This window comes from Helicoverpa zea, chromosome 23 (genome assembly GCF_022581195.2).
Source record: "Helicoverpa zea isolate HzStark_Cry1AcR chromosome 23, ilHelZeax1.1, whole genome shotgun sequence".
NCBI classification, from domain to species: Eukaryota; Metazoa; Arthropoda; class Insecta; order Lepidoptera; family Noctuidae; genus Helicoverpa; species Helicoverpa zea.
In genome coordinates, this window is record NC_061474.1 from 1,531,349 (window position 1) to 1,559,092 (window position 27,744).

Consider the following 27,744-nt stretch of genomic DNA (forward strand, 5'->3'; position numbering starts at 1 on the left):
TTTTCATATTTTGGTAATGATTACTACTGCGACTTATGGATGATAAAATATTTTGGGGCTGTTTGGAAATTTGAAGACTTTAGAGAGTTTTCTCTTTCAATTTTCTTAAATATAGTTTCAGTTTTATAAGAATTGAACTAAAATGTAATCAGAATTCCTAAATTTTCTTCAAGTAAGTATTAGGAATAAAATCTCACTTGCCTACACGTGTTGAAGTTTAAATTCCATTCTAAAACACATACCTACCTACTTTAAATTTAAAACAGTAGGTAATCAAGTCCAAAACCTCAAAAAAATTCACAACACCCATCGTGCCATATAACAATTATCGCGTTCTGATGCAAATTTAATGTACTTCTACTCGCTACAACAACAATAAACTTTAATTCGTTTTACACTACGCATCTGCTCGCACGCACGAAACTACCGTAAAATGAGCCCTCATAAACCTCCATTATACCAACACAAGAGCTCTAACAACGCTGGTCGTTAAATAAAAGTCATAAGTCTCCGCAAACAATCGGTTTAATACGAAAAGGGATCCGCACAATGATACCCGTACTAAATAAATAGGGGTGTCATTCAACATGCCCCCGAAATGCGATTAAGTGCTTATGTACCCGATTATGGCGGTCCCCTACGGATTACAGAGAGAGACAGACTTTATTCAACACGGCAGCAGTTAGAAAGAGGTCGAAACAACTAGGGGAGATACGCAATTAAGTACGCCGCGCGAATTCAGAGGAAAATTTAAACGGATCCCCGTATTACTTTATTGTAGGTCCATTAGTATGAAAGGGACTGGTATAGTTTAGAAAGGGACATTACAGAGACAAATTGGGGTTGTTAGATATTTTGGTGCAGCCTCGCCGAGCTTTAATTGGATGTTAATAAAGTGATTCTGTTAGAACGAGCGAGGCGAATGTTTTTTTGGTGACAACGCTCAATTATGGCCCTTAACTTTTTAAGGAAGGGTAAAATAACAAAGAAATTAATAATAAGTACATCAGTTATCTTTACCATTAACATTTAAATAACTACTAGTTATTTTTAAAATAACTGTCATATTTTTTCGCGCGTATTTGAAATGACAGTTCTTCATAACTGTCAATGTCAGTTTATGAGTCCATTGTTCGGAAGCTCATGGCGTTGTGTGCAAAAGAGACGACATGACTCAATTGGCTGTCGCTTATAATTATTGTGTGTGATGTGTACTGGTTTTGATTGATTGACGAATTTCGCTGTAATGGCCGCCATTTTGAAGTTTTGGGCCGAGTAATTGAAGACGATTTTAGTAATGAAAAAGCTTAGTTTGAAAAACATGTTTCAGTATTTTGAGTAACGTTTTGAAAGTACTTTAGATTTGATTTAACGCCTGTTATTTTTCAGTCAGATATCGTGATGGAATCTATACATTAGAAATGCTTTCTCAACATCGTGTGTCGTATACTGATGTAGGAGTACCTTTGTTAATTATAAACCCAATCAGACAAAGCCAATTAAAGGGCGAAACCATTTAAGCTTCAATCTTCAAAACAAACCAGACATTCTCAACCACAACACATCATCACTTCTCACAATCATAATTACTACAACAACCAAAGACAATTCGCATTAAACAAAGGAGGTTTAAGCTCATCAGCAAATAGGCCAGTTCATGGAGAACAAAATGACTAGAGGTGCCATAACGGAAAATCGTCTATGAGAATAGCGCGCCAAAATGCGGGTGTGCGGAGGACAACTAACATTACTGTTTTCGCCCTTATACGCTTTTTTTGGACCTGCCATTTTTTGTAATAGCAGAAATCATTGACAGAGGTTTCAGAGAATCCGAACACCTCGTTATTTCACTCGTAACTGATCGTTTTGGTCAGCTTAAGAAATTGACATAGAAGAAGGCACCTAACCTGCATTATGGCATTTTCGCTCATCTTTCCTTACTCCATGGGCCAGTTCAACAGAATGAACCCATCAATTCAAACAGGCTTAACGCGAATTTCCTTTGCCTAAGACCCTAGTGATGCACTGCACGATAAAATGAAACAGTCGATTATCGAGCGAAGTCCGGATGCGGGAAAGCGCGCGCTTACGTTACTTCCGTTCGCCATTAGAGGCACAGAAAATTGTTTTGTGTAAACGTTGAATTTGTAGTGGAAATCACGAGATACACGAAGTGGTTTTAATGTAATTGCTATTTAGAGTGTTGGGAAAGTTATTTTTAGTACAGAGTATGTTTAAAACATGGTCATCAAATAGGGTATATACAGACTTGTTTCAACTAAAACTGGGATTAATAAGTACGAAGAAGAATAACCACTAAATAAGTTATAAATAAAATGGTAATTTAAAACCATATTTAAATTATTTTTGCGATATTTATTACGGAATGAATAAATTCATCATTCATAAATTCACCCTAATTGCTTACAATTAATATCAACTCCTCAACCATCTTTCAAACGAATACCGACTTTAATTAAATTACATTTTTTATTTAAAAAAAATCCGCAAATCTAGCCATTATGTAGATCTCAACAAAAACGATTTATGACTGCATCCATTATTTAACTTTAAAAAAAAAATCAAAAGTTCATCGACCCCAATCAAAATTGGCTAAATAATAATGTAGAATTCCTTTACATTTAGCTACCGGACATACGAGACTTCGGTAATACCGGAACGGCCGGTAATAAAACCGTGTACGGCTGGTACGCGTGTCGATTTCCGACGTTAAGCGTCGTGAGTGGAAAACGGACGGGAATCGTAATGGCGGATGATTTATCGTCTATGTTTTGGTTATGGTATGTATGATGGTGTCTTTGTGTAGTTCCATGCAGTACATATTTGTAATGTAAGTAGTTTATTTCAGGCAGTTAAAGGAACTGTTAAAGTTATTTGCTATCACTTAATGGTTGCGGAAAAGAATATTTATGACATTACAGATTTGCACGCAACAGGAAAATGTGCAATGAACTTAGGAATATATTTAACTATACCTCTAATATAAAGAATATATTTTTTAACAGATACCTACATAATTAGCGTATATAGCACATACAATATTACTTAAATGATTTTTTGTTGCAACTTATCGACGTTCTAAAAACGACACAACCATAGACTAAAAAGAAAACTCAATTAGCCATTACACTTTTTTACAAAAAAAAAAAAACGTTTGAAAGCGTCCCCTCGTCCACCCCCCACTGGAGACCGCGTTACCATCGCCGTAGGGCTCCGCCCCATTATCACGCATGCGCAGTATCACAATAAATATTTGCCACCTTTTTTTATTTGCTCAATTGAGAGGTAATCGAAATAGGTTGTGAGATTGACAACCTTATTGGTACGGGAATAGATTGGGTGTTTTTTTTTCTTTTATGTTTATTCGGTAGCTTAGGTAAATAGTAGGTGGGAAGTATTGAATGTATAGGATAAAGTGAATTGAATTTTTATTTCGAGAGTATTAGCTGGTTTATTTATAAATTAATTTTAGAATAGGGACTATTTATAAAATAATTGGGCGTAAGTAATTGCTTTTCATTTTGTAATTTAGATAGGCAGCGGAGAGATAAAATACAGATTTCATAAGTTTTGCAATCTGAAAAGCTACTTAATTGATAAAATACATTGTAAGGCACGTGTGCGTAATCTTAAAATCTTAAGGACTTTGATTTAACATCTTTTAGTACAAATATTTCGCAACGAAGAGAAGGTGTGAAATTAAGTGCACACCTGTACCAAATATTACGTAAAAATAAATAATATTCAATATTATTGTTAATATCACACCATATCTTAAACTAAACGGCCAATCACTGACAAAATATTATTATAATAGTTTGCCAACAATAATAAATAACTGCAAATCGGCGAGCAATCGAGAACGAAAATTAAATTGCGAAATAAAACGAAAACATCGATAAAAATCCACAAGCGTAATGGAGAAACAACATTAAACTTCAAAATTCGAATGCATTAACCAAGCAGCGCCGCCATGTGTCAGAAATTATGACTAATTAAAAAAAATATAAACCAGCAAAGAGGTTTGAAATAAAAAACGCAACCTCCTCGTATTTCCCTCAAAAATTACGTTTTCACGAGTTCCAATAATCGAATTAAGTATGGTAAACATTTTATCTTAATAGTCGACTATATACGAACATACGAACAGGGCAGCTGCGTGTAATTTAGTTAATAATATAAAATTACTTGTATCGAGAATAACCAGTCTTGGCCGTAAGTCATCGGGGCTTGGAAATAAACGTATTGGGTTTTAAGACTCCATGTCTGTTTACACTTCGAGCCGCCATTATTGAAATTTTGTTTATTAACTTAGGTACTTATTTAACTTGTAGTTACAATTTACAAACACACGGCAAACTTTTAGTCGGCCAATAGTTTGTTTGGGCTCATGAATCAGTATGAAGATGAATGGCAGTACGCACATTACAAAGATCAGGTATTTAACCGGTAACAGACTGAAAAGTTTACTTGGATCGAGATTTTCTTTAAAATCTGAACCCGTGACGAGCAAATTGTTAATGGTTCTTTCAGACAGATAGTTTTTAACTTTATATTTTTCTTTACTGATGTAATAAAGAAAATTTATTATTGTAGTTATTAATTTTCTAGAATATATTCTGCGAGCTCGCTAAAAGCTCGTGTTATTGCGCTAATTCAAGACTTTATGTAAGTTTTTTCGACGATTCAAACACTAATTAAATATCTTTAATGGCTGAGTTGGTGATTGATATACACCTACACGATAATTTCAATTTATCAAAATAGCTGCGTTTTATAAGGGAAATTCAAATCACTGTCCTGTAAGAAATATTTTTTTTTACAAGTTTTCCAGTACCTAATAGTGTATTTTTTTATATACATGTAAAGGGACGGCGACGCGACACAATGTACTAGATCGTCGCGTCGCGTCGCGCCGAGCGGGACGGTTCTGTGTGGCGTGGTCCGTAATATCTAGTACATTACAACTGCTCAGTGTCGCGTCGCCGTCCCGTCCCGCCGCCCCGCGCCCGCTGTGTGCAGAGACCTTAAGCAGAATTAACTGTCACCGGAAAACAACCCTTTTCTGAATTTTACGAAAAAAACAAGACCGGAAGCCGCATTGTCTATGATCTAACTTTCACCATATACCGTAACTAACGTTCTAACGAGCATAAACAAGCAGCTGGTTCTAATTAAACCACAAAATTACTAATAATCTTCATTTAACATGTAAATTCTTCAATTGAACTCAATATTTAACTATAACAGTAAAAAACTGGTGTTCATCATCAAAGTACCATAAATTAGATCGGCTTTCAAGCCTCATTACTCTATAATTCTCTATGGTAATGTGTAGTTGTGACGGGAGATAATGATTGCTACTTTGATGTTGATGGAAAGACTTTTTTTTAGGATTCCGTCTGTTAGAAATGTGATAATGAAGAGGTATTTTATTTTTCTTGGTGTAGAAACGTAACCTGCCTCGTTAGATTGGTTTCCTGCGCATACTTGAATAAGAAATACTAATGACTAGAAGTAAATTTCAATCTTAAACACATGACTAAATAGGCTGCTCCGTATTAGAGACAAAAGAATTGCTCTATAGATTGTAATTAACGAACCAATTGCGAAGTAGAACTTGCCAAAATAATGGTTAGCGACATAACCCTTCCTAATTCGAGTTTTAAGACCTTAAAGATCTTTGTAGACATTCTTTAAAATTAATGCTATCATACGGAACCACGACATACATGTAAGAATCGCTCCACATTTTTTATTTCATCACCAGTGTTGCATGATGCGATTAGCCGCGGCGCTAATTTCCTACTGGCTGCCTTAATCAACTGTGTAGCCATGTCTTTTTTTCTACCAAATTGGTAGTTTCCAACATTTATCGAGTTAGAACGAGGTAGGTTTTAATAATAATTAGCTGCAATATTTGAGTTATCTGTATCTTCACGGCACGCCTTTTATTGCAAAGGAAGTGGGCAGAGGTGTAATTTCGTCGTGATATATAAATTTTTAAAATTAATGTTTGTGTTTGAGTGATAAATCACTATAACGAGTTTCCTTTCGAGATGTGGATTGTAATTTTGTACATTGAGATAATGATTTGAGAAGATATTAATGGCTATCATTACAGGTTGAGCAGTCTTTAATATAGTGTGTATTGTACCTAAAACATTACCTAGCAACATTCTAGACTAGTCTAATTATTTGAGCTTTGTAAATTAACTAAGCAATCAACTCACTTAATTTCTTCTCTACGTCCATTGTCTTTATATCAGCTGTAAATCTTCATTTTAACCTGTTCTATAACTAATGCTACATTGATATAAATGTAGCAAGATTATGTCCGTGATGCATTTCATTTTACTTAGGCCAAAGGATATGCATTGCCATCTAGCGTGGCAATGCAGCCAGCCTTTTGGGCACGATCTCCGCTGACAGCGATGCGGATGAATTTTTTGATACTTAGTTTTATTTTTTCCCTCCTTTTTTATTTTTGTAAATATGTAAATGTAAATATAATTTCATTCGATACTTAGTTACTTTTTCAGTTTTTCTACTTAACTTATTATCTAGACAGTCAAGGACAGACTTATCTTATTTCTAAACTATAATCCTCAACTACCACACTAACAGCCTGAAAACCAATCGTGACAAATATATTCTAGAAAAATCCTACAAAAACAAAATAAATTTTCTCGACGCTTCTGACACATAACAACTGAAAACTGATTATAAATCAAACAATTACAGCTAAACATACTACTGACTTAATGGATGTGAAAAAACATCGCAAATGTGTTTAGAAACTAGGCTAGGCTATTAGTATTAGTAACTGACCACACCCGGCCGATTGGCAACTTCTTGGAACGATAGCAAAATAAACGAGTATAAAACTATATTAATTACCAAAATATCGATTTTAAAGGAGACAATTACAGACTGAACATTGGTAAGTAATGTTAACATTATTCTGTGATAATGGGGAGAGCAAAAAGTGTCACGTAGAAAATTAAATAAATAACCAAAATATTGATTTGAAAAAGGAAAATTTTAGACTGTTCGTTAGTGATATTAAAATTTTAGGTGATAATGGTGAATGTAGAAAGCGTGATTCTGAAGAACTCAGAGTTGGGACTGACGAAATCTAGTACGAAAATTCGTTATAAAAATCTGTCTTTGGGAACTTAGCTGAATATATTTTTCAGTGAAATTCATCTCTTTACAGATTCCAAAGATATTCTTAGCACTTCATTCGTCATATCCAATGGAAACTTAACCACAAGCTCACGAGACACAAACTATCAGAAAACACTAAACAAAACAGATTCACACAAACGATACGCAATCAAATATCATCAAAACATCACCATAAAATCAACACCAGAGATTAATAAGCTAGATAAACACATTAGTATAACTACCAACACGAGAAAAAGAAACCTACCAACACAATAGCAAAAACTCCTGTTTCTAAAACTAGCATGGAGAACAAAATGACTAGCGGAGGTGTCATAACGGAAAGTCTCCTAAGAAAGTAGCGCGCCAAAATGCGGGTGAGCGGGGGACGAAGAACGTTACTGTCTTCGCCTTTATACGCCTTCTTTAGACTTGATCATTTTTTGTTATACCAAGAATCGTTCACAGCCGACCATTTTCTGTAATACCAATTGGCAGATGTCTCAAAGAACCCGAACGCCTCATTAGTTCACTCGTAACTGGTCGTTTTGGTCATGATTTTGACCTAGAAGAAGGCGCCTGACCTACCTGCATTATGGCATCTCCGCTCTTTTTTCCTTGCTCTGGTAGACTAGCTACTGATGTTGTGGACGGTACCTGTGCGCACGCACGCCGACGCCTAATGATCTAGTAATTAAAGCGGTTTTTTCGCTCAGTTTCGAACAATTAGACGCAACGCTTGATACTCTTATCGCGATTTCATTGTTACGATAATGTCGGTTATTATTTCACTTAATCTTGTGTGACTTTGACTGGTTTGATGGGTGCTAATTTTTTGGGGAAGTCAAATTAATATTTTAGTAACAATTAAATGTACTTTAGCGACATTCTGGATTACTTGTTTATATTAACTAAGTATGTGTTTGTACTTGCTCGATCTTAAGCCTTAAGCACTTCATCATCATCATCTCCCGAGCCTTTTCCCAACTATGTTGGGGTCGACTTCCAGTCTCAACGAGATGCAGCTGAGTACCAGATTTTTACATGGAGCGACTGCTTTAAAATTAATAAATTCATCGATCGAAGTAAAACTCTATGGCGATAGGTTTTACTGGAATTTAGTCTATGGTGTGCAATGAGACGCGACTAATGACGCAACGACACGGTTAAATGAATTGCCTTTACGTTCTCAGAGAATATTTTATAATACTTAATAAATAAGCTATCTAGGTGAATATTCAGTTTTCTCTGTTCATTCCCTGAGCTTGAAGGGTTTTACGGGAGCGCAAATACCGACCACCGCCCAGAACACCCTATTCTTGGTTCATACGCAAGAAGAGAAATCTTCTCTTATTAGCCAGGGATACGGGTCCGGTGAAGGGTCGCGTACCTTAACCATTCACGAGGCTCAGGGACTGACATACGACAGCGTCGTCATCATAAACACTAAGTCCAGGAAGCTCCAAATTCATGACAGCGTCTCCCACGCGGTAGTGGCAGTGTCGAGACATACGGCTAGCTGCGTCTATTACACAGATGACGCCGACGATGCCACTGGCCGTTTCATAAAGCGAGCGATGGACGCGCCAATAAAAACGGTCGTCGAATACAACCTCAAGACGGCCATGCAACATCGAGACTCCACTGTCATGTTAGCCCTACTAGCACTCGCAAAGTCCCTAGTCGCTAGCGGGAAATGAGACCAATCCCCAATCCGTTCCTGTCCCAAAATCGTGTTTAACTAAGTTGCCAAAGTCCATGAATATAGTGTTAAGTATTGTGTAAGTAATAAAAAAATTCTGTATACATATATATATATAAATATTAAAATAAAAACGTAAATACGCGGTGGACTCACATAGTCTTAAGACTAGACATAAGTTGTGAGGCCAAGACGGCAAAAAATTATAATTAAATAAAAAAAAAAAAATGTAAATAAAAGCGCGGACCCTCAAGTCTGCGGTAAGGCTTTATAAATAAAAAAAAAAAAAAAAAAAAAATATTCAGTTTTCAGTGAAATTAGAAAAATATGCCCTTTTTCATGTAAACAACATTGTGATTGTTATTTAAATATGGCTTTTGAAAACCCTTTTTTTCATGACAGAACTGTAGCAAAGGACGACGGACTTCAAAATTTTAGTCGGCCGATAGCTTGATTGGACTTTTCTATTATTTTTAAATACATAAATATCTTCTGTAAAGCACTACCTATATTCTAGACACGGCTGAGTTGCCACCCCTAACATAGATACCTAAATATTTTCTACTAAACATTTATTTCCTACCTAGACTTAGGTAAGTACCTACAGTGACAAAATACTCATTAAAATATATCATATACATACATATTTGTCAAAACTTCCTTTTAAATCGCGTGTTAAGTAATTATAATTATTAGAACAGGTGACGTAAAAACTACAACCTCAAACGTTTTATTGTAGTGTTGCTAGAGCAAAATAATGATATCAATTTCGCAGTTTTTATTAGTTGCGAGTGGTCAACGTGAAAATAAAAGTTATTTATGTCTTTGCTTAGCTTTTTAATTTATTTTTATAGAAAACTCAGACCTTGCTTATTGCACTTTTTATTTAAGTAATGATTTATTTATTTGCTTCAGTACATTTAAATTAATTTATCCAAAGGACTTAGGTTTTTGTTTTCTACGAATTCCTAAATGATGGATGGCCTAATAAAATTGGACTAATCTGATAAAAAAAATCCTACTATGTAAAGTACTTACATTCCATTACTGAAAACAAATGAAAACCGTAATTCGAGTTTATTTTGTCTTTTTTTTTTGGGAAAAGTTTTAAAGTCATTATAACAATAGAAAAAAACAGTATTATATAACATCATGGCGAACAAAAATATTTTTACTATCATGCTTGACCCCACGCCCGTAGCAAAACCTTGATAAATTGACCTCAAAGACTATAAAAACAAAAAATACACACACCGGCACAATTAGAGGAACACAAAAAAAAAAGACGTTTTTTTTTATTTCTTATGAGAATATTTACAAGTGGCTCCTTTATTTTATTTATTACCCTCTTATGACATACCCTTTTGAGACTTTTTGACATCCCTCAATAATTTAACAGAAATTGGACCCTCATAAGTGTTTGTTGACAATTAGGGCGTTTAAGTGTTTTGGATAAGAAATTTGTTTATGCAGTCAATGGTGGCCCTAGCTCACTTTGTTGTTGTTACTTGGAGAATTAACATTGTATTGCATCGAAAATGAGTGATTTGCCCGCAACTGATGTCGCCAGAGCTGTGACAATGATCGAGGAAGGTCACACATACCGTTCAGTGAGTCGAAGGTTGGGTGTGTCCGTATCTGTGATCCACCGTAATGTTAAACGGTACAGGCAGACGGGGTCTTACTTGCGGAGGCGGGGACAAGGCAGAAATCGTGCAACCAGTGCCGTAGATGACCGTTTTATAAGGGTGCAAACTTTGAGAAATCGTCGTCAAACTGCAGTTCAGACCCGAAATCTTTTAGAAGAAGTGCGTAATGTGCATATTAGTGAACGAACAGTAAGAAGACGGTTAAATGATGCCGGTTTAAAGTCATACGTGCCAGCTAAAGCGCCCAAGCTTGAGGTATGCCATCGAGTTGCAAGACTAGCGTTTGCTCGTCAACACCAAAATTGGTCTGAAGAATGGAGTCATGTTTTATTCTCTGATGAAAGCCGATTTTGTGTCAATTTCATCGACGGAAGGGAAAGGATGTGGAGGCATCGAGGAGAACGCTACCATCAAGCAAATTTTACCGAAACGGTGTCATACGGTGGAGGGTCCGTTATGGTATGGGGTGGCATTACTTTGTCCGCACGCACGGCTTTAGTCATCATCGATGGAGGTTCTCTGACTGCACATCGATACATTACAGAGATCTTAGAACCCCATGTAATGCCATTTGCCCCATTCATTGGCGAAAATTTTGTGTTTATGCACGATAATGCACGGCCCCATACTGCACGCGTGGTTACCGAATACCTTAGCGAAATCGGAATTACCCAAATGAACTGGCCAGCACGATCACCAGACATGAATCCAATAGAGCATGTCTGGGACATGATTGGGCGAAGGGTAAGAGCGAAAATTCCACCTCCCAGGAATGTTGAAGAGCTAAAGTTGGCGCTGGTCGAAGAGTGGGTCAACTTACCCCAAGAAATGATCGCGAATGTCATCATGAGTATGGGCAGACGCATTCAAGCATTAATTAGAGCCCGCGGGGGCAATACAAGGTATTAATTAAGTTTTTTTTAAAGATTTCCCCCACTAATTTAATTTTTACAATTGTTTAGAAAATTTTAAGATTCTCATTATTTGTTATTTTACTGTATTTTTACCAATTTTATTAATGTTTACTCCTAGTTTTAGTTGTGTTATACGTGTAACATGTAAACAAGCTCGAATTAAGTGAAAAAATTGCATTAAAAGCTATTATTTTAAAATAAAACTGTATTTTTTTTGTGTTCCTCTAATTGTGCCGGTGTGTGTATTATGGAAGAAAACTATACAACATACAAACCAATGAAGAAACATTATCAAATTATTACAAATAACCAAGGCATTAAATCGATAACCTATTAATTAGATACAGTTTCACATACTTAATTATTAAATCGAATCAAACATACGTAATTTCTTGGTAACATCCAGAAACTACATTATCTTTTATTTTAGATAAAACAATCGTTAATATATTTTATTGCCCACGTGATACAATAATTAATACTTCAATTATTTTGTTGCGGACAGATAATTGTATTAAAGAAGTAGTTAATTTTTTTTTTTTGGTCCATGAGGTCAGACTGTGACGTTTTTGACCTCAACATTTTAATAGTCGTAGATATGTTCTGTTATCGAATGTTTTGCTTCAAATTGATACATATTTAACGTTAATTATGACATTCGATTTGTTTAAGTGACACTAGTATTATCCTGGTGCTTTGCTTGACTGAAGTAGAGCTACTTTTTTGGTAATTGGTAGGTATTTTTTTTTGTTTGTTTGTAACCTAATCGCAGACCTGAACTGATCAGTCAATCCAGTAACTGAACTGATCAGTCAATCCAGTAACTGAACTGATTTGAAAATTATTTCACTGTTGGACAGCTACTACCTGAGTAATATACCTTTATTTTATCCCGGTACGGGAAATAGTTCGATGGAACGCGGATGAAACCGCGGGGAAACGGCAAGTGTTGATATACATATTGTGATACGTAAGTAGCGAACCTGTTTATTATATTTTAACAAATCTATGGTCATAAACTGTTACAAGCCGAAGAGGTTGGTACTACTTCCTCATTATTACAAAGAGGTACGTTCAAAGTATTAAAACAATTAATTTAATGATTAATTGATGTTTGCAACGATATTGAAATACTATAATTATGGTCTTTAAAAGGGTAATGTAAACATTTCTGATTAAGTATCACGATAAGTTTGAAATATCAGTCTGATATTTGATCTTAAGTTATGTTTTATGTATAGTGAACATGAAGTTACTCGACAATTAATGTAAAATAAGTATGCTAAGTTTTTTTCAATGATTTCATCATCATCATCATCATCATCAGCCTATCGCAATCCACTGCTGGACATAGGCCTCTCCAAGTGCATGCCACTGAGATCGATTTTCAGCTTCTATGATTTACCTACGTTTAAAGCGCTGAACAGATTTTGAAAATGTGCGTATAAGTAGGACCTAGTGGGATAGTTTGTGATTAAATTAATTCAATTTTATTTGTTTATCCATCAATTAGGCATGTGCATTAATAAATAGTAGAAAATAAAGTCCTGTAGATAAATTAATGTATTGACTCAAATCATTGAACATCTTTGGCAGTCGTTACGGGTTTTCAGAAGCCAGTAAGTTTGACAACCAGGCTCACCAAGGATTGTACGGGCAACTGGGTTGAGAAGGTAAGATACATGTATTAAACCATCAAAGACTAAGTACAAAAGAAGATATGAAAATAGGCATAAAACTAACCTGTGTCTCTGTGAGGCTCAACGCTTGAGCGAGCTGTTTTCTCTCCGCGCCGACCACGTAATGGTTCTTCTCGAAGGCGTGTTCTAATTTCAAAAGCTGTGATGGTGAGAACGCTGTTCTGATCCGCTTGGGCTTGCGGAACGGCTGGAGTAGGAAGCCGGGGATGTCGGGTCCTGTAGATAAAGAGTAGCTGTTAGCATAGATTATGAAATGGGTGCAGACAGGGCGTACTTTCACATTGTACCTAAATTATATATTTTTTGATAATACCTATACCTCAGGTATCTGTTATATGTAATTATAATTTTCATTCAAAAGAGATCCGTGTTTCGGAAAGCACGATAAACAGTTTATCGTGCTGTCGTTTGAACATCTTTAACAGTCGTCACGGGTAGTCAGAAGCCAGAAAGTCTGACTGCCAGTCTTACCAAGGAGTATTGGGTTGCCCGGGTAACTGGTTTGAGGTAGTCAGATAGGCAGTCGCTCCTTGTAAATCCAGTTACACTGGAAGTCAACCCCAACATAGTCGGGGAAAAAAATAAGCAGATGGTTCAAAAGAGCTCTTAAATTATGTTTTATATCTGTAGCTTTTGTAATCAGCCTTTATTTTTTTTTTGTAATTATAACTAAAACTGTCGCAATTATCATAATAACATAGGTTTTAACAGATAAACAAACGTTTGATGTATTGATCGGACTTCCCCACTATCTATCCTTATCTCATTCCATATAACAAAGCAGGACAGCAATACAACCAACGACAAATTGTAATATATTCGAACCATAGACAAGGTTTGACATCTAACTGATTTACTTTCCTATATTATTCTAACAACTAGGAAAAACAAATCAGAAATAATAATTTATTAATACGCCCAGTTGTTTAGAACCGCGGTGAAATACGGAAATACATTTAAATGTATTGAATTTGACAGCTCAATGAAAATTGACCAAGCTTGAACAAACCAACGGAGTTGGGTTCTACAATTATGTATTTAGTGACAGTTCAAATGTACTCAGTACTCTATAGGTATTAATTTTACGTAGTGATAAGTCAAACATCCACACAACAGATTTAAAACAACAGTAAATAGTTGAAGAGCGACAATTAGGTCATTATTTGGAATACAATTTGTATTTCCTTTTATCACGAGAGATAGTGAACTCTATTTATGAATGCTTTAAATGCATTAAATGCTTTTCATGACCAAAATAAAATAAGTTAGATAATAATTTTAAGGTACCTAGTTTAGTAGCAGAATACCTTTTTCATGCAGTTTATTAACTAAAAAGACCTTTTAAATTGCAACATATCAAGAAGCGTCTTTACCAAGTATCAAGCTACACTGGTCTTCATTAATAGTTTCTAAATACGCGTAAATATTCCCACTTTGACAGTTCAGATAGATACAACATAACTTATATGGCCACAGACATGACAAGAACAGTAATAAAATTGTCATTACACACACTTATTGAATGTTAAATATAAAATTCTTTACTTTTCATAAATAATTCATAAGTTTAGAGAACGTACAATGACTGTGCTTTCAATTAAATTGTTGTATTAGAAGTTTTTTGCGGTGGTCATTTTTATGGTGGAAAATTATAGTTGGTTTTTTGTTATGTTTTTTCCCGTGGTTTCGCTTGGTTTCTTAAGAACTAAGTAACTTTTTATATATACGATACTGTTTACTGTCTTCATGCTAATTTCCATTTCTATGAATTTATTAGTTTAACTATTGACAGAAAAACATATTTCGAAAAAGTATTTCCCTAAAATCCAGTCCGTTCACACTCGGTAATGTGTAAACTGCCGTGCGCTCTATCCTCGCAGTGGCGTACCGACTATTAAAATTAAATTAAACAAAGATTACCACTAAACGACCACGGCCCCAGGAGTATAATCCATCATCCACTTATGTTATTTCCACTACTAAGAAATATGAAGTAATGAAACAACAAATTATACACCCGACTGTTTCTCCTATAAACGCTATTTAGTTTTGTGTTGAAATTTGACGTTTGCTAGATTTACACAATAGTACTTACGTTTGCAAAATGGCTATTATTATACGTTATAGATCGTAATCAACAGGATGCTAATGTAATTCGCATATTTACACGTTAATGTATGTACACGTACCGAGAATGGATCCACTTTGTAGTGCCATTCACATTGTACTGACGAATACGTACTTGATTGAGTAGTTTAGTCTGTACATGACTCATAATAACTTCTAATACTGCTCTATGCAAATGGATGACTAATAAAAACTAGATAATTACTGCCTCCACCTTTGAGCTTTAAATCAAATTAATAAAAAAGCTCGTTTCACGTTCCATGCTTCGAGTACCATGCTCTAAATATTTCTCATTCCCACTCCCATAATGGGTCTATTCAAAGTAATACTACCGGTTTTGAAACTCCTGTTCACAAAAGCAATTATATAATTATAATTAAAAACTGACACGCCCACTCCAAACAATTACTTGTAGATTACCGAACCAATTTAGGCCTCATATCAAAATAACAGGCGAGCTAAAGGCTTCGTCCAACTTGGAACTTTAATAGGCCATTAGTTATGAGGAATAATATTACCCGTGGGTGGCTGCATGCGCGTTCCGCACGCAGTGGCCTTGTGGCGACGTCCTGACATTTGCTAATGACATTATAATTGCACACATAACCATTTAACCGAGACCTATCTCTACCCATCCGCGATTAAGCGCACACAATTCGCCAACGTGCCATTTTAAAATGGTCGTGAGTTCATAATGTATGTAATATTTAAGGTACGATATCAATTACATGCTACGTCATTGTTGGTCGAGACGTTAAAATTGAGATGTTATCGTTTATTTTTATTTATTGTTCGTCGGTGGGTTTTAATGAGGAGATTACTTTGTGAGCGAGATAAAACTGTCATAATCCAAGGTACTTCCACTTACATTGTCGCGTGCAATACTATTAATGTCAATGATAAATATGTTACCTTCAATAAATGCATGGTATTAAAGTTAAATAACTGTAAGTGTACGAAAAAAGATTTAATTCGTTCAAGAGTTCCACTTTTGAAACCTTTCGAATACTTCTGCAATAATCGTTGGTGCGACAGAATGACATGCCTATTACATACTTTACGTACAAAATTTCTTATTTACCTCTTTTCAACTTGCGCAATTTTAAACGGCCATATTTAATTAACTGTCACTTTAAACTCAACGGATTGATAAACAATACAGAAAAATAAACAAAAAATAAAAAGGGAAAACAGGGAAATTCTACAACAAAACTCAAAAGGGTTCAATTGTTTTCCGATACGAATATTGAATGAAGTTACCCAACAAGGAAAGCTAAGGATTATTTGCAAGAAAAAATGGCGCGTGAAGGCGAAATAAATAGTTTTGCAACTGACATGGCTAACCTTTGCGTTTTGACAAGTGATTACATAATCTACTAGTTGATGATACAATTTGTGGAGTCTATCCATCATAATTAATTGACACATAGGTGTGTTATCCCTGAAGATTCGACAAATGTTCATTTATTTAATAAAATAGATCGTCATTTTCTACTTCTACTTCGTAATTTTGATATGGAACATAACATAGAGTAGCTAGGCTGCTAGACATGTTATTAACACAACACCAGGTGAATATCACTCTACTGTCAAAGTTTCAGAACTCTGATAAAAAGTTCAAAACATATCGTGAAAAGAGAGCTAAAATACTCCTTTTAAATTGCAATAAACTACAATATTATTACGAACTCCTCAAAAGACAATTTTACAACTGACCCACGATAACGTTGAAACATTGTATACTTAAAATTGATAAGTATTTAGACGCACCATATTAAAATGTTAATTCGTACATTGCATCTGTTGCTTAACGTACTCATCAGATAATAAAGACATCACCACGCTATAACCCTAAGTTAATGATACTAACTTAGACATTGCTAAGCTCATTAAGCTTATATAAGTACAAATACCAACAATAACTACCTTATATAAACTATATAATTGCTAAATAACGACAATTTAATTACGTGTTACGTTTGTGTCAACGCAAATGTGCGTTTTGCGTGATATCACACGAGTTTTGCAAAAGTGGCTCAATTTATTACTGTAATGTGTTTTCACACTAGTCTTTACGTTTGGACTACTTGTGACTTATTAGCAGCTATTAGTGGCCATCTGATAAACTGCCCTGAATTACGTTCCAAGGAATTGTATTCAGGCAACGATGACTCAGGAAAAATGGTGGCTGTCCCTCGTGTCGGTTGTAAAACGATTTTAATTAGAAAAAAACGCTGTTGTATGTATAATTTATCCGATATAGAGTTTTTATCAAGTAGTGCAAATTATTAACAAGAAAAACAAATATCAAGTGGAAAAATAATTTAAGATTGACACCACTACCTAAGTGATTGAAATGACAAACATCTTTATCGAAACGATAACCCGCGGGGGTGTCACAAAACACATAAACTTTTTGTTTTACGACCGCAAGACCAGATAATAATTATACTGACGTCCATCATAAGTAAAGAGCGACAGATAAACTTATTAAAACTATTACAACAAACGATGTATTGATACACTCAAAAATTATAAAATAAAATAGTTGCGGCCGGCGCTGTGAGGTCACTGCGCACTGAACTCTTTTAATGAATGATTTTTTTGATAGCAAATACAATTAAACTGAAATTGTGAATTGAAAATGCTCGTCATCAATTAAAATAAGCTTCAAGATAGAGTTTATTATACAATTTATATTAACAGATCGTGACATCGTAAACGTTTTCAAATAATTCTGTTGGGAATTTCGTTCGAACAAACCTTTTAATTACACAACTTTTTTTTGTCTATGGTGATGGCCCAAAAAAGCCAGAACACTTTTAAAATTATCGCCCAAAACAAATAAAACGAGCGTCTAATAAGATTTCGTTTATCTCGAGCGAGCAACAGCAATAACTCAAAGTTAATTAATCATAGTTTTCGTGGCTCTCCGCAGCCGTCGACATTGTAAATCATTTGTCTAACTACCGATCGCATCACTAACAAAATGGCTGCCCACTCAATGTAACCAACATAACAATCATTATAAATCGTTGCTTTTTAACGTCAGTTAATCGTCGCAGTCGCCCGACAACAAAGTAAGCTCAAATTACAGCCAATTATAAGCTATTCAATCCTTTTAGTGGAAATATGGTTTAAAAAAAACACGTAGTTTAACAATATGCGGTAATTAAGAAAAAAGCGCGCGTAACGAAAGATGTGACGGCCAGTGCTACCAACATGTTTAACGAGGCAGATAGTGATGTGCAAGTATCGATAAGTGGGACGATTGATAATGACATGCAAATAAGCATCTAATTAGCGTTGCGATTTAAACGAAGCGTACACATGACGAGTTTACACAACCAGTAGTTTAAACAAGTATTTTTTGTAAATAAGAAATATACATTTGTGATTATCTGTGCCAGCTTATAATATGTCTATTAATCTTTTACACATATTGACATAGAAAGTTGGCGTATAAGTAATTGCATTATACGCAATATTTTTTGCCTACGCAAGAATTTCTACCTCATTATTAGCATTAGACAAATTGAAATTAAGATAAATAGACATCTTTAAATTATACAGACTTCTTTGAATAATGAGGCAGAATTAAACACAAAACATTTTACAAAACAAACTAATCGACTTCGGAACAGCACTATAAAATAATCAAATTTCGAACAACAATGGCGTCAGTTGATAAATCGGGAGCGAGGCCCGCTCGGTCACATAAAACCTTCTTTGTCAAAACGCTTATTAGTTTTGTATGAAAAAAATATTTTATTGTTATTATTTCCCCCTTTTTTGACGGGTCTGACGGGCTGGGTGAGCGTTAAGCCAGTTTAATTAAAATCGAGTTCTTTACAATGTCGCCGGGTTCATAAAAATAACATTGGATCGCAGATAAAAATGGGGATGATAAAGCAACTAATCCATAGAGTTTATTATGAATATTTACTGCACGGAAGGAGGGACAAATTATGATGGCGGCCCTTTGTTGACTTAAATAATGGTGTGAAATTGAGTAGGGTAGTTGTAGATCACTTGGGAACGGTAGGGGCTACTGTTTTCATTGTAAATAATCTATTTAATTGGGTACATAGCTATGTATAATTGAAAGCTCTTGAGCACGTTCATATAAACATTTTAGTTAGTTTAGGTTAGGTAGGTATGACACATTACCGATGCCAAAAATATCCTAACTTGTTTTTTAACTTTAGTTAATGACATTCATTTTGGCGTTAGTCATCAAAACCAATATTTTTCACTCAAACATTACTTAGCCTCATCAGCTTCTGAAATCAATTTTCAATATTGACAAACGTAATGTGCATTGTACGAACCCAAAAAAAGACGTTCAATAACGCCATTTATTGAATAAAAAGAAAAATCAGACCATAGACACACGCGCGGGGAATTTGACAGCGCTACCAAAATGGCCGCATGAAAAAAAAACCAAGACCAAATCCGGGACACAAACCTTAAGATACAAGAATCTATAAATTCATGTTGTTATCAACATAATTATGTTATCACCATTTTAATTGCAGCTAATGGGTCGATAGTTACAATGTATTCGGGCTATAGGCTATCAGTAAAACTGTAATGAAACAGACCACGCCGGGTCAAACGGCCATGATATTGTTTCAAAATAGTTTTATTACTTAGTTCACGATTTAATGATGTCTAGGTTCAGTGTTTAGCCTTAAGCACTTGGCCTACTGGCTATTTAGACTTTAACTTCAAGACTAGCTATGCCTGCAGCTTCACTTACCTAAAGCACATACCTACCTTCATGTAACATATTTTTTTCAAAACAAATTAATATTCTTTTAATAGATTTATCGACAAGAGTGACAGACAAACATTGACCATTCCATTTATGTTATTATAATTTATTATTGTCTTGTATTTAATTAAAGTCTTGGTATACCAGATACCTACTTAATTATTAGGTATAGGCCTCAAGCAATACAGATTGCTTAAATATGGCGTCGAAGCGTGACATTGCCCCTGCTTGGGCGCCAAAATAGAAAACCACATAAAATTGAAGACTTACACTTAAAATAAAATTTAATACTAGTCTTAAGTTCAAAGATCAAGACGTTGTGTTAAATAATATAATCTATACTATTGATTCTGAAGAACCAGTAAATAAATGACTTATGGCATAAAGCAACATGTTTCAAGCTAACTTAAGCTCGGTGTAACTTAATAGGTACTTAGTATGTTGAGGTGAACACAGGGTCAGAACATTATATTAAGTTGGTAGGACTGTCTGTTACTAAAAATGTATTCTTATTGTGTATGATTTTATAAATATTGAATCGAATCAAATACCTAAGTATAGAACAGTCTTAAATTCAAATGTTTGTTCCAAAGAGCGATTTGGTTCAATTCTAGTTGAATATCATAATTATTCCAGCCTATAGACTTTGCTATTATTTGAGGCTAATTCATGAAAAATACTTTAGTCTAGCAGTGCTATTTAGAAAAAATAGTTGGCGCCCCGCGTGGGACTAAAATATTTTTTTTATTATTTTTCTTTTTTCTCTAAGGAACTCTAAACAAGATACCTAACACCAAGCTAAAAGAACATCCAATAATTACGAACGAAACGTTATAATTAAATCATAAAATTTTAATTGACTCCATTAGATATGAGTAATAAAACATATTAATTGTGAATCTACGACGCCGTACTCTGGCTATGTATTTACATATATTATAATTATTATTTATGTGAAAAAACTTGTGTGAAATGCAAATGTTACCGTTTCTATGTGAAATCTTATGTATGAAGGATTTTTTTTTTTTTTAATTAGCCTGTGCTGTCCCACTGCTGGGCAAAGGCCTCCCCCAAAGCCTTCCACTTTTCTTTATCCCTCGCTGCTTGAGGCCAGTCCGAGAGGAAGCTGTCCAAGGAATGACATGTATGAAGGATTAACTTATATATATACTCCATCTTTAACTTCTACTGTTAAGTGGCTATTGGCTTTTCTACATAAACAATTTGACCTCCTTTAGCCTGTATAAGGGTTTAGTAGGGAAAGAAAACATTTTACCTTCTAGAGTATAAGCATAAGGTATTACAAAAAAATATATGCCGGTGCTTAAAAATGATTTTGCGGCTAAATAAGCAACGGTCAGCTAAGCTCTTTTTTGACGGGAGCTTAACAGTAAAAAATAACCGAAACACAAAGACAACTAAATATTTAAGATAATAACAATGGTTCAAAAAGATACTAAGCAAATTAATAGATTAAACTTAAAAACCGATATACAAAAGAACCATAAGTTAAAAAAAACATTGCTAAACTAACGGACGGTATAACGGCAGTTTTAATCGCAATTAACCAAGTTAGTTCAACGGTAAAAATTTAAACAAGTAAAGAAGCTTAAAGGGATAATCTGACTTATACAAGACAATAGGAATAAACAAACTTATTAAGACCTCTTTGTACTTCAAACAACTGTGAGTGAAAAAAAAAATAAAAGGTCTATGGTCGTCTTAAAAGACTTGTGGTCGCCATGACAAAAAAAAAACTCTTTTTTAAACGAGATGTCAATCAAGGTCTGCCTATTTAAAATAATTACCAATGATTTCAAAGTGTGTTAACTTTATCTATGTATCTAGCAGGTTATATCAAATCCGTTAAATCTTGAGGTTCACTTTTTCTCGATTTCGGCCGTCAAACTTTATCTTAAAGATCACGATGTATCAACAAAATTGACAGATTGACATATTTCCTGTTAAATTAACGGAAGAGCCGCCATTTTAAAGATCTCCCGCGTCAATCACCAAACAAAGAAAACCGAAACGCTAAAACTCTGAAATATAAATAAAATAATGCTAAATTCCTCAGTACGTTTTACATCAATCTAATTTGGCAAAAAAATCAGTACAAAAGTACAAAACCACAAAAACAAACTGCTTTATTTTCGCGCCAAACTTTGTAACTTTCTTTTTACAAGCAGAGACAACGATCAGAACGTACTCAGATAGCGGGCTTTTTATCATAATGGCCTCGTGTTCCGATAAGCTACTACGTTTTTTTATACATTTTAATTCTGTCAACGACGTTTACACGCGATGACCCGGCCGAATCGATAATCTTTTTAGTGAAAAAAGTTTTTATTACAAAAAAATCGTGTCTTTGGTTGGTTAAGTCACTTATTATGAATGAAGAAAAAAGGCTTGTGTTGGGAACACAAATATATGGAGGTAGTTTTAGTAACAAGCGGGTATAACTTGATGATTTATTGATCACGAAAGCGCATTAGTAATGATAGGTTGCTACTCAACCGCATACATTCACAGCAACCTACAATTGAGCTTCACAACGGTTTTACATTCAAAAACAAACGTACACACACATAATGTACAGCTACATTGTACATCAAAAATAATGTGTTACTTAATAAAAAATACCCAGATTTTTTTTTCGATATTTATTTAATCAAATAAATACTTCTTCCGACTCTCATCGAAAACGGGAAATTAAAATCAGTGAATTAATTAAAACGGCATGTAAGTAATACATTTAAAGACTTACCTACACAATCTCAATGAGAGATAATTAAGTGCATGAGTAAATGTACTTCCCTTAACTGAGTGTCTAGTCTAATAGTCGTTTTATAGCCGTTTCGTAACGCAAGCGTTTACACCGCCATTTTGAAATTTTCAAACTTTATCAATAAGTAAATCATTAAAAAAGGTTTTAATTAAAAATAAATTGCATGTAAGATGATATCTATGACAACAAACAAAAATTTTACTTTTTATTTTTTTTTCTGCAAAAGTGATAAAACCCGGCGGCAATATAAAAATAAATGCAGATAATATTTTAACAGACGAATTTTTAATGTCTAGTTTCTCAATTTGCCGCCGGAAATTTAAATCAGCATCGAATTCGACGATAAAAATCGTATTATTGGTTAATTTGTATCATAAAACGCAATTAGCACACTATAGGATGTCTGTTAATTTACCATAACCTGCTGAAGATATGACATAAATAAAAATAAACATACAGAAATAGTTTTTTAATTGTCAAAACCGCAATTTTTTTGTATCCCGTGAGAATTTTTGGCAAATTGCATTAAAAAGAAACAAAGATTTATAGAAGAAACTATTTGATGAGCTGAGGCCCATGACCGTAGTTTTTTTGCTGTTTTATAAGCAATTTCTAACACCCAAAACCTCGACAGAAAGAACTGGTCCTTTTTGGTCCTTTCACGCACCGATTGTCAACTGCTTCAAGACTTTGAATAATGTCTGAGTCTGTTCTGTAAGATATTTACTTAGCAGAAATATCTAAACCTATAGTTACATGTAGATTATTGAATTCCCTTTCAACATTTTCCAAGTCTGTTTGGTTGCCAGAAATGTCAGGGGAAACCCTTGGCGTTGGCATAACATCAGAAAGTGTAGGCAAAAGTGAGCTATCTCAAATGACCTTTACACGGTAAAGGCTTGTTAGGTTAGTACAAAAACTGTATTTGGTGAAAGAATAGTTATCTCCCTACTAACTAGACATCAGACCAAAAGGATTTGATGAAGCAATCACTGTCAAAAACATATTAGAAGCTCGCATTCAGACACAAATTGTAGCAAAAAATGAGTGAGTGTAAATGGGTGTACCTAACTCACACAATTGTGTCTACTTGTGATTTTTTTACAACGGCTCTGGGCCACAAAAAGTAATCTAAAGCTTTTCACATGAAGGCCTCATAATAAATTGTGTTATAATTGGCCAAATATTTGTGAGAACGTTTTTGTTTGACTTTTTACCGTAAGGACCAATTCATGCAGCTTCGACAGTTAATTAAGTCATTAGAAGAAATTGGCTTTAAACTTGAGGAGATTCTAACAGTTCTGAGATTTATTGACGGCCGTGAAAATGGACCTTGAACCGCTTGAACTCGGAAACAAAAAAACAACTCTTGAGTTAAATTAAGAGCGAAAACCTGACTCCGTTGTGCGACTAAAGGACATTTTAAATGCCTTGAAAAGGCTCATATAGATCAAGAAAAATACTTTGGAAAGGCTGTTGGATAGGATAAATTTTTTGAAAGAAATGTTGTGACAAGCATTCTTTTGTCAATCATGACTCTCCTTTTTACTTAGACATTAGGTCCTTGGAAACGGAAAATCCAAAACGAAAATTTATTGGTCATTGCAGGGAGAATTTATTAGAAGAACTTTGGGAATCTGAATTTGCAGTGTTTCAAATGGATCCCTCAAACTGCTCATTTTGTTCCTTTTGATTTTTTCAATAGCAAATTCAATGACACAAAATATAAGATAGTCATAAATAAACCTACCTCCAGGAAACCTGTGTGGGAATATCCTGCCGTGCCTGTTGATGAGCCAGGGGTACAGCGTGTAGGACTCCCGGGGCACCGGCGGCGCGGGGTGAGGGGGCGGGTGCGGCGGCAGAGGTCCTCCGAAGCCCTGCTGCTGATGAGCCAGCGCCGCGGCCAGCGCAGCCCCTTGGAAGTGCGCCAGAAACTGGTGGTGATGGCTCTGAGCGTCCAAGTACGGCAACCTCTTCAACTCCGGAGAAGGAAACACCGCCGGCAGTGCACTCGGCCTCAACAATGGTCTCGGCGATGGACTCCTCGGAGACGCGACCGGCGACGGAGACCCAGGACTCGCCAGCGGCGGCGATGCCTGCTTCGGCCGCTCCGAACCACCCACTATACTGTCTATACTAAATCCTATCTTCGGCTTCGATGGCACCGCCACCACAGGGGTCGGTGCGAGAGGCATCATGCTTTTACACACAACGGGTCCGTCACAAAAAAAATAATACACCAAATCAGAAGCACATGTCACACAGAACACAATCCATCGTGACGCGAGCGCGCGATACGAACGCCAAGGCGGCGCGCGGCCGAATGAGCCCTCCGCACTCGCGAGACGCCCGTCGACACGGAAAAAAAATAACGAACATGGACTCCTCACCTCCGATTGGACGGTATTTACCGAGGGGTGGCGACTGATCTCCGAGCTGCACTCTTTATTTGAATGGCTGTCGCGCGATTGGCCAGCAGGCGTGTAGAGGTGTTATTTGAATTTGGAACGCTTTCCCAGTGGGCGGTTTGAGTTAAGAGCTTGTGATTTAGCCGGCCGTATGGCGTATTACATCAGATTTGTGGAGCGAAACGCGTCGAGTGGTGCTTTCGAATTTAGCTGGTTATGATTCAATTAAGGCGTCGATTGGGTGGGTAATCGCGGTCGAGTTGCTCGTTTTGGGCTCGTCGGCTCGCGCGGCGCTCGCCTCTCCGCTCGCCTCCGCACGCTGTAATACTTTTTAATTAAGTCCGATGCTTTATTAGCTTAATGTCGCGAGATAAACGTGGATTTTTCAACAATTCCCGCCAATAATTGATTCTTACAAAATGGCGGACGTTTATAGTCGCGTTCGGTTTAATTATTTTTATCGATAATAAAATAATTTGTTGCAGCCGCCGTACGATTGTTTTCTTATGTAGTTGAATTAAATTTTAATGAAACCCGATAAAGTTTGAATTTCACGGATATTTTCCACCATTACAAACTAAACAGTGTTTGGTAAATAGTTGATTTTTTAATTAAAATTGTTATGTTTTATAGTCTGTGGTGCGTTGTGATTGATTTTTGTTTATAAACTACAGATTGGTTACTTTATGTTATTGTACCTATTCATTATGAAACATTGCATTAGCTAGTTCTATTATTTTGATAAAGACTCTATTTTCTGCATTTAATTTGATTAGCCTACTTCTTCCAATTTCACATTATGTAAGTAAAGCAAATACTTAAATTAATAAACTTGTGAACCTCATATCTACCCGATACTAAATCATCTATGTAAAATAAAGACATCAGATTCATAGATCTTGATAGGCTGACGGTAGAGTCCCACTCGAGTCTGCATTTTTTTCTGATGTGAGGTGGGCATTCGACTATCTCACACAGGGACGAATTCATTGAATGATAAGTACCTAGGTAGGTAGCTACTCAGGTCGTGTCGGATTGCCGTCCCATCGGGCTATGAGAGTGAAGGAATAGTGGGTGCACTTGTGTCTGCGCAAATGCTTGTGCACTGTAATATGTCCTGCGCAGTTGGCTAAGTTCCTTACATGATAACAGCTGCCGTAGCCGATAATCGGCTAGGAGGACATCATCACCTACTTAGGTACCTACAAGGTTCTATTGATGGAAAATCATCAAATGAACCCTCCCGCTGTGGGGCAGCGTGAGGGAGTGTCAAACTCTTACTGACTAAAATCCATCATGTTCCTTCTTAAGCCTTTTATGGACCAGGACAGCGGTAACTCTTTCGAACAATCCCACAGCCCAGGACTTTTCCATTAAAATCATATAAGTAAGTAGGACTTAGGACTTTTAACATGACTTAAATAAATCTAACTAAAATATTTTCTAACAGATGATCATCTGTTCTGTGTGGTAAGTCGATAAATAAAATTAAGCCAGAGCTTTATTCTTAAAGAAAAATAGGAACATAGGTACTTATAAATTGATGTGAAATTATTACATAAGTAGGTCCTACAAAAAATATCAAGTTCATATTTTTATAAACGGAGGAATAGCTAAGATAGGAACTTGTTCTTAGGTAAAAATAACTTAATACCTAGAATAGGACCAAAGTAGGAGTCTTTTAGTCTCTGAATCCTCTGATTTACCTTTTTCAATATAGAATTAATGTCTTGTAAGTAGTAATTTGATTTACCCACCACCTCAATTAATGATTCTATTTTCTCCTCCTCTAAGTAATAGTTATTGGTAGTAAGTAAAAAAGGTAACTTTCTAACAAAATTATGAAACTTGACATTTCCAATTCCAAATTGATCATACCCATATACTTATATACTTACTGCGTTAGCAAAAAGTTTCTTATCAATAAAAACCTTTTTCCTCTATCGACGAATAGGGAACCGCTGGCCACTTTGCATGAAAATAATTGTAAATGCCATTAAAGTTTTATTTTAACTAATTTATTCTTCTTTATTTTATGGCTTTGTTAATATTTTTTCTGGTAAATCAGCTAGTATTTTTAAATGCGAGTTAAGTAGGTTTTATATGCAACCTTTTCCATTTTTTTATAGAGACCCTGTCTTTAGTGTAGGTATAGTAAAACTTTTTTTTTAAATTAGATACCTAATCATGTTTACTGTAGCTTTCGATTTCGACTAGCTGAAATAAAAGGTTGTCCATAAGTACAAAATAGTTGTCATGAGATTCAGAAGCTTGAAGTTATGGGACTCTCAATTTATAAGTACAAACTTATACAAATTTTTATCAATTAAGTAGGTACCTAACTCTGTTCATAAAGTAAATGAAGTTAAAATTAAAATCCTGTGTCTAATCCTCGTGGTTAAGTCTTTAGATAGATAGATAGAATATTCTTTATTGTACACCAAAACAAACATAGAGGATAAAAGGACATTACAAAAAAATACGT

The 27,744-nt window shown here is 35.3% G+C and overlaps 1 protein-coding gene across 1 annotated transcript in view; it reads right to left on the reverse strand.

Moving 5' to 3' along the window:
- LOC124641866 (homeotic protein empty spiracles-like) overlaps positions 1-25,179 on the reverse strand; it is a 32,548-nt gene extending 7,369 nt beyond the window's left edge. Inside the window, exons 1-2 of the mRNA XM_047180114.1 lie at positions 24,599-25,179; positions 13,200-13,372 (exon numbers count right to left, since the gene is read on the reverse strand). Coding sequence (XP_047036070.1) covers positions 13,200-13,372; positions 24,599-25,049 — 624 coding nt within the window. The 5' untranslated portion in view covers positions 25,050-25,179. The remainder of the gene's footprint in view (positions 1-13,199; positions 13,373-24,598) is intronic.
- Positions 25,180-27,744: the final 2,565 nt, after the last annotated feature.